Source organism: Sinohyriopsis cumingii, chromosome 12 (assembly GCF_028554795.1).
Source record: "Sinohyriopsis cumingii isolate HCF-2022 chromosome 12, ASM2855479v2, whole genome shotgun sequence".
Classification (NCBI taxonomy): domain Eukaryota; kingdom Metazoa; phylum Mollusca; class Bivalvia; order Unionida; family Unionidae; genus Sinohyriopsis; species Sinohyriopsis cumingii.
In genome coordinates this window covers 54787317-54798260 of record NC_142972.1, presented here as the reverse complement: position 1 = coordinate 54798260, position 10944 = coordinate 54787317, and the positions used below count along the sequence as shown (strand labels likewise).

At 35.3% G+C, this 10944-nt stretch overlaps 1 protein-coding gene and 1 non-coding gene across 2 annotated transcripts in view; one reads left to right on the top strand and one right to left on the bottom strand.

The window, feature by feature from the left end:
• Positions 1–72, bottom strand: Trnaw-cca (transfer RNA tryptophan (anticodon CCA)). The gene has a single exon. It is a non-coding gene; the product is annotated as a tRNA-Trp (tRNA).
• Positions 73–296: 224 nt separating this feature from the next.
• LOC149786480 (splicing factor 3A subunit 3-like) overlaps positions 297–10944 on the top strand; it is a 46090-nt gene continuing 35442 nt past the window's right edge. The window contains exons 1-5 of the mRNA XM_089976936.1: positions 297–459; positions 3407–3454; positions 7171–7223; positions 7702–7807; positions 8887–8959. Coding sequence (XP_089833062.1) covers positions 364–459; positions 3407–3454; positions 7171–7223; positions 7702–7807; positions 8887–8959 — 376 coding nt within the window. The 5' untranslated portion in view covers positions 297–363. The remainder of the gene's footprint in view (positions 460–3406; positions 3455–7170; positions 7224–7701; positions 7808–8886; positions 8960–10944) is intronic.

The following is a 10944-nucleotide window of genomic DNA, read 5'->3' as shown; positions in this document are numbered from 1 at the left end:
TGACCCCGACGTGATTCGAACACGCAACCTTCTGATCTGGAGTCAGACGCGCTACCGTTGCGCCACGAGGTCTTATAACATAGAAGCTAAAGCTAGTCCATATAGCTAAAACATTAAAATCCTGTATTTCTTTTTTTTTCTACCACCTAATTATAGGGGTTATTTTTCTTCTAATTTAATTGAATTTTTAAAGATATATATTGACCAAAAACAAGTGTATCTTATTCCAAAAATTTTAGTGTTATCAAGACCGACGTATACGGTACGTTGAGTTTCGTATTTGTTTGCTGACTTTACCTCTTCAAAGGCCCGTATGTTGGATTCAATTTAATCCTACTTGTCTTTAAATGCAACTTTAAATAAATGGAAACACTTCTTGAGCAACAAAGACGTTATCATGAGGAGAGGGAGAGGTTGATGGATACCATGAAGAAGGAAAGACTGCATCCAGTAAAAACGGTAAGTGTACAGAAAGTGAGAAGTTTGACAATGATCGCATGTAACGTGTTTTCGTTATATACAATGCTGTCGGGCATTTCTGGGCACCTAAGGTTTCCGTCACCAATATTGAAGCAAAATGCATACCGAATTCGACCGATTGACGAAAATAAAATACTACAATGCTTACCATCTGAAAAGAGGCAATTGTCACCAGAATATTCTGTTCAAAATAAATATTAATTTTGGACACGCGGGATACCACTCCAGTGTTTTCATGACTCGCGATATTTCGTCCTATTCTGTGTATAGCTTTGAAAAGATGTAATATTTATCCATCGGGCTACGGAAATGAAATATATTACTTTGAACTGTTTCTGTCAGCATTTCGGCCGAGTAATTAGGTCAGGTTTTTAGCTGGTTTTACAAAATTCAACGTAACAATGCCATTAAATGGCTGGAAATATTAAGTAAACTAAACTGTAAATTTTTTTTAGTAAAGTCCAACATTTTATTTAAAAAAATAAGCAATCATATGGATGAGAACCAACAATGAATAGGATGTAATGTGTTTTGTTTACAACTTCTCGCTTATGGAAACAAAATTACTAAAGAATTTAGAAACAGGCTATAAGCCGGGAAATTTCTTGAGAATCCCATTCTAGTGGCAAGTTGACATGTTGCACAGCAGATGATTTTTGTATGTGTGGGACATCTTGCAGAATTGGAAACATGGTTTAAAGTGCAGTCTTATTTTAAGGTATACATTTCCATCTTTTATATAACGTATTTATTTTATGATTCTAAAAGATTCATACTAAACAGGATTTTCGGGGTAACATGTTAAAGACAGTCATGGAATGGGTCTTCATGTTGACATTTAGAAATCACGTTTTCATATGCAATTAGGGGTGAAATATGTGATATTTTTGTACAGTTCATGAATATCACTTCCTTAATAAAAGGATGATCGTTCTTTCTTGATACAAATTGGATATTTGGCCAAAAACAACATATGATCCAATGTTTACAGGAATGTCATATCATTGCGCAGACATGGTGGTATACACATGAAGACACTATTGCGATGAAATCTACATCTAAATAATACACTGATACATACACGCTTGACTGTAAAACAACATATGTTGCTCTGTCTGGATAATTGCAAATATGGTAGCGACAGGTCAGGTGGAAGTGTGATAACAAAGTGAAAGATCGTCCAGCTTCATTTTCGTCCCATCCTACTGAGACGAGTCCAGCAAACAGGGGCTCATATCGTTGCTTATAATTTACCTGTCATGTACTATATAATAACTACAAGAGAGGACCCTTCTTTCCTTTCTCACATGACCTATTTAAGAATAGACGCTGATATTTCAAACTACATTTCACGTAGCATAATAAATTTGCTACTGATGTTTAGCTCAGGCATTCGACTTTGTATGCATATCCAAAGTTTGGCTTACTAGCATACCTTTGATGAATGCCAGACCATTTTCCCACACTAATTTGTTTCTTTATTGTGGCGAGTCATTGTTTTGGCAATGAAAATGAACAAAAACTTAGCTTTGGAAAAGCTGAATTGTTACAAACACATCAGTTCACACATATTGTTGAAGATTACACTGATTTTAAGCTGTGGTGAACTTCACTTTCTTTCTGACCTTACTGACCCATGAAAGTGTACATCAGCTGACTCTAGCTGAGATTGGCTTGCACCAGGTTGTTGTTCAGACTGAGAACTCCACTGTTTGTCTATGAATGAAGTGTTTTGGTATAGGGTCTTTGTTTAACAAATGCATGTATATTTTATGTTGGCTCAAAAGTCATTTAACTAGGTCCATTGGCAACAATCCTTGTCTGACTGATTTGATTTGTCTGACTTTGTGTACTGCAAATGGGTTTTAATCTGTTTCATTGAAGAAAATAGCATTTAACATTTGGCTGTGGAAGGTGAAATTGTAAAGAGCAATTCTACCATGGTCTTCACATGCATTTACTATATGTGGTTTAAAGAAGCTGAGAGAGAACCACCATTGAGTAACATGACTTTGCATAGACTCTCTTGCTTTTAGATTCTTCCTTTGATTACGAATACTCAATCTGATATCCTGAGGCAAAACATTTGGAAAGAAGCATACATGGAACCAGCAGCTTCATTCCCTTACACAGCAAGTTCATTTAGGGAGTGTGGCCACACCAAGATGTCAAATAAACTATTTGAAAGTGAAGCTATAGAGGCTCTGCAGGATCCTGAAATCGGTCCATTATGTGTTAGCTCGCTTGCTAATTGAAGATTTTAATACCATTGTTATCAGTGAAGGCCTTTGGTAATGAACCCTTCAGTTTGATGTCAACTGCCCTTTTAGCCAGAATGGTTAGTGTGTTTGCCTTGTGGTAGGTAGCAGGTTTGAACCCCTGCCAAGCCATATCAAAGACTTAAACACACTCACCAGGTGTCACTGTCATGGCATGCAGTTGTTTGTCCAGTAAATTTAACGTTTGTAATATCATCCAGAAGTTTCTAAGCTTGCCCATCGTCTGCCTAAAGTCCATATAAATAGCATTTACAGCCCTTCTTTTCCCAGTTATGCATTTAATTGCTGCAATGTTAGAGCACATGATCAATTTACTAGCTGATCTAATCAAAATGCAAGCTTAGAAGCTGGTTTAACGATCATAATTTTAAAATCTACTAATCTGATGTCCTGTTTCCCTCACTTGTATAAACCCATGACTCTTGCAGTATGTTTTATGTTCCACCAACTCATCCACATTCAGAACCAATACAGTTACAGAGCTGAGCTTTGGTTACAATTTGCAATCTTAAGACTTCTTGGCAACTAGTTCCAACATGTAATTCTTACAAGGTTGCTATGTTGCTTCAAGAATAATCAAATTTTCCATTCTGGAAATTTTTGTTTCTTTTGAATCTCATAGTTTTGTCTCTTCTTTTTTTTTTAAGGCCAGGGAGCAAATCAACTCGGACCATAGAATGAAGCTGCTGTTGGACGTAAGTATCTTACAATTTATGATTTATGGTGAAATATTGTATTCATATTAGCTATACATCAGGTTATGTCAGAAAGACTGGAGCTATGGAATTAATTTGAAGTACATGTACCATGTGCAACGATTTGTAGAAGAGTTTGTTGTCAGTTTCACTCTGAACCATCTCTAATGACTGACACAGCAGAACTGCTGTTACTGTTTCCCCATTATCCAAGAAGCTTTCTTAGCTTGTTTGTGTGAAGTACTTGAGACCTTATGCTATGACCTTGGTGGCACCAACATTTTGTGTTGGCAGAGGACACTGAAAGTAGTTTACAGTTTGTGTTTAGGGTTTTAATTATGCCTTGCTCAAATTTACAAAAGCAATTAAATTTGCTGCTGTTTTCTTTATATATGCTTCTATTTATATTTTATTTTACTCAGTTTACGACTTTTTCCACAGTTTATGGGATTGGAACATATAGTAAAGAGTATATGGATTTTCATTGGCAGAGTATTGCTGTACCTTGTGTGTATTTTGATCCACTAGAAAGAATTAAGAGTCACATTTCTGTTTCTTCAGTATGTATGAAAATATGCAAAAATGATAGAGGGCCATAAGGATGATTAATTCCATGCAACTAATTTAAAAATAATGTTTTTATATTCGTAGGCCATGTAATAAGTGAGATCTGTGCATATTAATGAGGTGATCTTGCATTTGATTGGCTTAGGTCTTTACCATTGATGAGACTATATTTTTCTGATCAGAACATAAAGTGGCCATTTCCATCAGGTCATAAAATAACTTTGGAAATAGCTGTAGGAATACACATCAGTTTGATCTGTTTGGTAATTTGCCTCCGGTGGAATGCACTGCATAAATTATAATAGCAAAGGCTGACGTTGCTCTTATTGTGACTTTGTTTCCTTCCTCTGCCTTATATGAACAGAAATAGAGTATTCCCCTCTTGAAGCCCCCACGACGAGCGGCCGCCTGCTTCTTACAGCCAGAATCCCTTGGCACCGATGAGTTTTTATTCAAAAGTACTGACAAATTTTCATACAACTCCTACTTTTTCAGCTTGAAATAGGATATTGCAACTTGCACAACATACTCTCTCTCTCTCTTTCTCTAAACATACAAATATACCAACATGCACAGTTAACAAACAAATGCATTGTCCATTCAAAGATTAATTTCATTAGTTCATTTTTCTTTTAAAGTTGTACTTTTAACAGCCTCCTCAACAATATTATAGCCCAACACATTACATATAAGCCAATACAAAAAGCCAAATAAATCTTTTTAACCAAATGGGAGTTAATTTACTGCCTATCATCAAATGTGTTCTATCATAGGTTTCATTGTACTTCGTCCTAGAACACATTTATCCAAATATCAAGGAGGATACTGATTCATCTTCTTTCTAATAAGTTACACTTGAACTTTAAGATCTTTCTTTTATTGCAGTAAAAGTTAAAAACCCAAAAAATCTGCAATGACCCGCTGACTTTGTAATCCAAATAACGCATTTGTCTCTGCAAGTTTACTGATTTCTTTGTTGTGAAATAATGTCTTAGGTTATAATGTGTTCTCCAGATATCTTATGGCGAACAATGGCCTATTTTTAAAATTTTTAAAATCCTGTCATGAAAGGATTATTCACTTTTGCAGTCTTTGCAATCACCCGATCAGAAGTCACACCAGTAATCATAATGAATATTCCAGTCAAGGGAATAATTTTCTCCATTTTTCATTAAAGATAGATCCACAGTTACTCTTTTGTGTTCTGCTTCTTTCACTTTCTTTGCTAATGCTTTTTAGTGCATGATGTTTTAATCTGGAGATCACCTTCTAGTGCAACGAGCCTTGATGTTAAATATCTAGAACAGCTTGCTGAGCTCTATGGAAATCGCGAGATTAGGGGAAGCTATGTGTTGCACTTTGCTATACGAATAGAGGAGCGCAAGGCAGGAAGCAAACAAAGCGGGGAACTAGTCAGTGCCTATACGCGAAGTATATACGATGCCATCCATCGTCCAATGCATTGGGTATTAAATAAATCATGATCATATTATGAAAATCCTTTGCGTAAAAAAAAAAATGCACGGTAACGAAATGTGTGCGTCAATGTTCTCCAGCGTGCGTCCCTGACACACAAATGTGCGTAAAGGGAAACACTGCTTTATATCCCTTTTTGAAACAATATCTTGCAAAAACACAATATTACCAGGAATAATGGACTCTAACTAATGCATTATAACAAAAAGAGGGCTGTATCATGATCAGGTACAATGTTACCAGCAATTGTATATTCCAAGTAATGTGTTCTGTTGAAATAAGGAAGGTCTCTACCTTTTTTAGGTATACAAAAATGTGACCAGCAATATTTGACTCCCAACTAATGCACTGTAATTGTATTCTACTATGCTCCAGTATACATTCTGTCCAGGAATAATGGGCTTCTACTTTGTGATCTGATGATGGAGGGCTGTACTATGCTCAGGTATTAATGTGACCAGCAAAGTTGGACTCCCAACCAATGTATCATCGTGAAGGCATGCTTTACCATGATCCATTACCCACTGTGAGTGGCATTATTAGACTCCAACTAATGTATTGTAATAAGGATGGGCTGTGCCATTATCAAATAAACATTGTGACAGGTAGTAACAGGCTACAGTTAATGCATTATCTTGAGAGGGTGACTCTACCATGATCTGGTGCACAATGTGGCCAGCAAAATTGGACTAAGCTAATGTGTTATAATGAGAGAGGACTTACTATGATCAGCCATATTGGACCATAAAGAATGCATTATGATAAGAGAAGGCATGAGTAAGTAATCTGGATATTTCTTTTTTTTAATTATATAAACTGAAGGATGTTTTTGTAAATACTGTACATGTATCTTAATGATTGGCTGTACTGAAGATTTTACTTTGTTCTGCATATAGTAAACAAATTTGACAGTGTAATTACATCAATACTTCAGCTTGTTTAAGGTTGATGACGATACACATCAACCTGATATTGACATCAGTGACTTGTATCTCGGTGATGAAAGTGATAGAATTGTCTCCCCATTGAATTGCATTGTGTCACCTTCATGATGGCAGCAGCAGCAACAATATTTAGATTTTGTGTTAGACCTTTTAAAAGTCCTGTTCTGTATCTTCTACATTGATCACAATATTTAAATGAAATTAATATTACTATCCAGCTGTATGTAATGAATTTATTACTTCAAAAACTTTCAGGATGTACACTTAATGTTGAAAAAAGCAAATAGCCTGTCAAAAATATTATACCTCGTGACTCACTCAAACAAACTGTCCTGTCTATAATACTATGTGAATTGATGGTCTTTGGCTAGCCCAGACAGAGCCAAGTATCATGGTGCAGATTGAAGAGTGAAAGGAAAGAAAACCACTTGTTGCCAACAATTAAATGCTATGTAGATGAAATCCACTGATTTGATGACAGAAAGGTGCATAAAACTGGAATTATATGGATTAAATGATCATTGTTGGGTACATAATGAAGTGTAAATTGATGCCTAATCACTCACAAAGTTATTATAAAGTCCATCTAACTTTATTTACTTTGTGATTGATTATCAGGTAGGTCAGATTTACACTTCAATAAAAACCCAACCATGATCATTTAATACTATAATAATTGTAGATAATTTTTCTCGAGTATATGAAACAGTTATTTTTTCTCTTTTTCAGAGATACCTTGAGAGTACAACCGAGCTAAAGGATCTTTATGAAGACAAGGATGGGTGAGTTTTAAAGTCCAACTCCACCATGGGTTTTGCATTAGCTGTAGCATAATCTGTTCCCTTTCTACATAATACTATATGTTATGTTATTGTCAGTCCATGCATGTGTTTGTTCTTCTGTGGTTGATATATATATATATATATATATATATATATATATATATATATATATATATATATATATATATATATATCAGGGAGGTGTGGGTAACCAGCCCAGCCAGGTTTTTCCACTACCTGGTAAAATATATCATGCAGTCTGCTAGTTCCATGCTGGGTAACGCAAAATTTCACTAGTCCATCCGGAGTTGAAGCAGATTTTCTTTTGTAATATGATGAGAAAATGTTTGAATGTAATGTGAGGTTCAGTCTGTTTTGTATAGACAGATTTGAATTTAAAATGCAAGCTTGAAACCTAAGGTTTCCTTAAATGAAAGACTTAGAACTGACAGAATGAAATGCTGCTTATTTTTTTTAGAATGAGAAAAGAAGAAGTGCAAGCTTTGTCTGGGCCGAATGAATTTGCTGAATTCTACTCAAGACTGAAACATATTAAGGACTTTCACAGGAAGCATCCCAATGAGGTAATTTCATATATGCAAATTGATGTTTTTTAGAACTCTAGATCAAAATACTTAAGTATTTTTCAGTTTTAATATTTCATAAATTAAACAGAATAGTTAAACAAATTGTTTAGTTTGCTTGTGGACAGTTGTTTTACTTTATTGTTTACTATAAATTTACCTTTTTCTCATGAGGTTGCAGTTTTCATTGATTTCATGGTTGTTACAACCGTGAAATTTAAAGACAATTATTCATTTTGTCGAAATTAAAGGGCTTTGTCTTAAATCCAGGACATTGTGTAGAAATTAAAGGGTTCTGTCTTAAATCCAGGACACTGTGTAGAAATTAAAGGGCTCTGTCTTAAATCCAGGACATTGTGTAGAAATTAAAGGGCTCTCTCTAATCCAGGACATTGTGTAGAAATTAAAGGGCTCTGTCTTAAATCCAGGACATTGTGTAGAAATTAAAGGGCTCTGTCTTAAATCCAGGACATTGTGTACAAATTAAAGGGCTCTGTCTTAAATCCAGGACATTGTGTAGAAATTAAAGGGCTCTGTCTTAAATCTAGGAATGTAAGTCCTGACACTTATTGCAACAAAACCATGACAAATTTAGACCCATAAAAATAAATGAATTGACAATTCCCTTGAATCATTGCCTGCTGATAATGTCAGCTTTCCTGTCATGTGATCCAAACATTTACAAAATTTGTAAAATTTTCAATTATCAGTGTCATGTTATAGCAAAAGCATCCTTATGGTGGCTGCTTCAAACACAGGGTGTCATAGTTTATGACTTAGATGAACATAGCTTATTTGATATTTTATGCTCAAGCAAAAGAAATTTACTTTTTATAATCAAACAAAAAGAATTTTTATGTTATGCCCAGGCCAAATGAATTTTTATTTTGTGCTCAGGCAGAAAGAACTGACCTTTTTTGCTCAGGAGAAAGAAATGTTTAGACTCACAAACCCAAGGTAGTTCTATTCTTATGCTGATGATTTTTTAATATGAATATGAATGTTATTTAGTAATCCTAAATCCCTTAACACTTTCTTCCCCATCCCACCCAGTAAATAAAGTTTGATTTCCATTTCAGATAAGCATCCCAATGTCTGTTGAGTTTGATGAAATGAATAAACTTAGAGAGAGTGCCTCAGATGAATTCACAAGTAAGTAGTCTTTGAGAATTTTTTAAATTCTCTTTGGAATCTATTTAATATCATTTCTGAGAGGTCTGGGCTGTGTTCCATAAGGCTAGCATTAAGCTAGTGCTGGATAGCAGTACTACTGTATGGAATGTGTTCTATAAGACTAGCATTAAGCTAGTGCTGGATAGCAGTGCTACTGTATGGACTTTGTTCCATAAGGCTAGCATTAAGCTAGTGCTAGGATAGCAATGCTACTGTATGGACTGTGTTTCATAAGGCTAGCATTAAGCTAGTGCTGGATAGCAGTGCTACTGTATGGACTTTGTTCCATAAGGCTAGCATTAAGCTAGTGCTAGGATAGCAATGCTACTGTATGGACTGTGTTCCATAAGGCTAGCATTAAGCTAGTGCTAGGATAGCAATGCTACTGTATGGACTGTGTTCCATAAGACTAGGATAGCAGCACTACTATATAGACTGTGTTCTATAAGACTAGCATTAAGCTAGTGCTACTGTATGGACTGTGTTCCATAAGACTAGGATAGCAGCACTACTATATAGACTGTGTTCTATAAGACTAGCATTAAGCTAGTGCTACTGTATGGACTGTGTTCCATAAGACTAGCATTAAGCTAGTGCTACTGTATGGACTGTGTTCCATAAGACTAGCATTAAGCTAGTGCTAGGATAGCAGCACTACTATATGGACTGTGTACCATAAGACTAGCATTAAGCTAGTGCTACTGTATGGACTGTGTTCCATAAGACTAGCATTAAGCTAGTGCTTGGATAGCTATGCTACTGTATGGACTGTGTTCCATAAGTCTAGCATTAAGCTAGTGCTTGGATAGCTATGCTACTGTATGGACTGTGTTACATATGACTAGCATTAAGCTAGTGCTTGGATAGCTATGCTACTGTATGGACTGTGTTCCATAAGTCTAGCATTAAGCTAGTGCTGAGACAACGGTGGTTTTGTTACTGAGAGTCTTAGTACCATGTTCTCAAAACCTTTGAGCGAGCAACTCAAGCACAAGCTGAGAATCTGTAAATCAGATATGATGTATCTGGAAGAGGGCACAAACATTACTCACTTTGCCCCTAGGAACTACAAGAAGGCTTATGAGATGAGTTTAAATCAATATTGTATGTACCTAGTTCTCCGTTTGGCTTTCATTGTGTTCCAGATAAATTTTTCAGTTTGGTAAATCACTTTATGTTTATGTCATTTATTTGACTGACAGTCAGCTGATACTTTGGTGTGAAATCTGGGCTGTCACCACTAGTCTCCTACACTGTTATTTTCTGTTTTATTGATCTACTTCCATTTTTCTTTTTGCATATGCTGTCAAAAACTGACTTTCAATAAACAAGGAACACGAGCATACATTTCAGCTCATGCAGTTAGGATTTTTGTCGTAGTGGATGTGTCTTTCTCAAAAGAATAGACCCATTTCACAATATATGGGTCTGAAGAGTTGATTTTTATCACATAGTTTACAGCTTTTGATAGAAGTATGATAAGTAGATGATCTTCATAAGGGTAAGGGGAATACATGGGAATAAATATTAATAATTTACAAGTTTTTCAACATCATCAAATTAAATTTCTACATTTCATCACCATGATTGAGGTCTTCTCTCGCAAATTTAATTTTTTTAAATAAGGTTGATAGCCACCTCACTTAGGAGAGTCCTGACCTGAAAATAGAGGGGTCTGAGTGTTGGGCTGATTTTTTTAGCACTGCTTTCATTCAAATTTAAAAACAAATCAGATAGAATTATTTTTATTTAAACTTCTTAATACCATTTTTGCACACTGGATTAATACACTGTACTTTTGTACAGGTTTTTGTCCATGGTGATAACTCCTTGTCTCTGGCTAACAGACTAATATTAATAAACTCCTTTTCAGAATCCTGGATCTGAGTCCGATAATTATCTAAACATGGGCAATTTTAATTTAAAATAACATTCTACTATAGTTCGAGTATTATATTCTATTT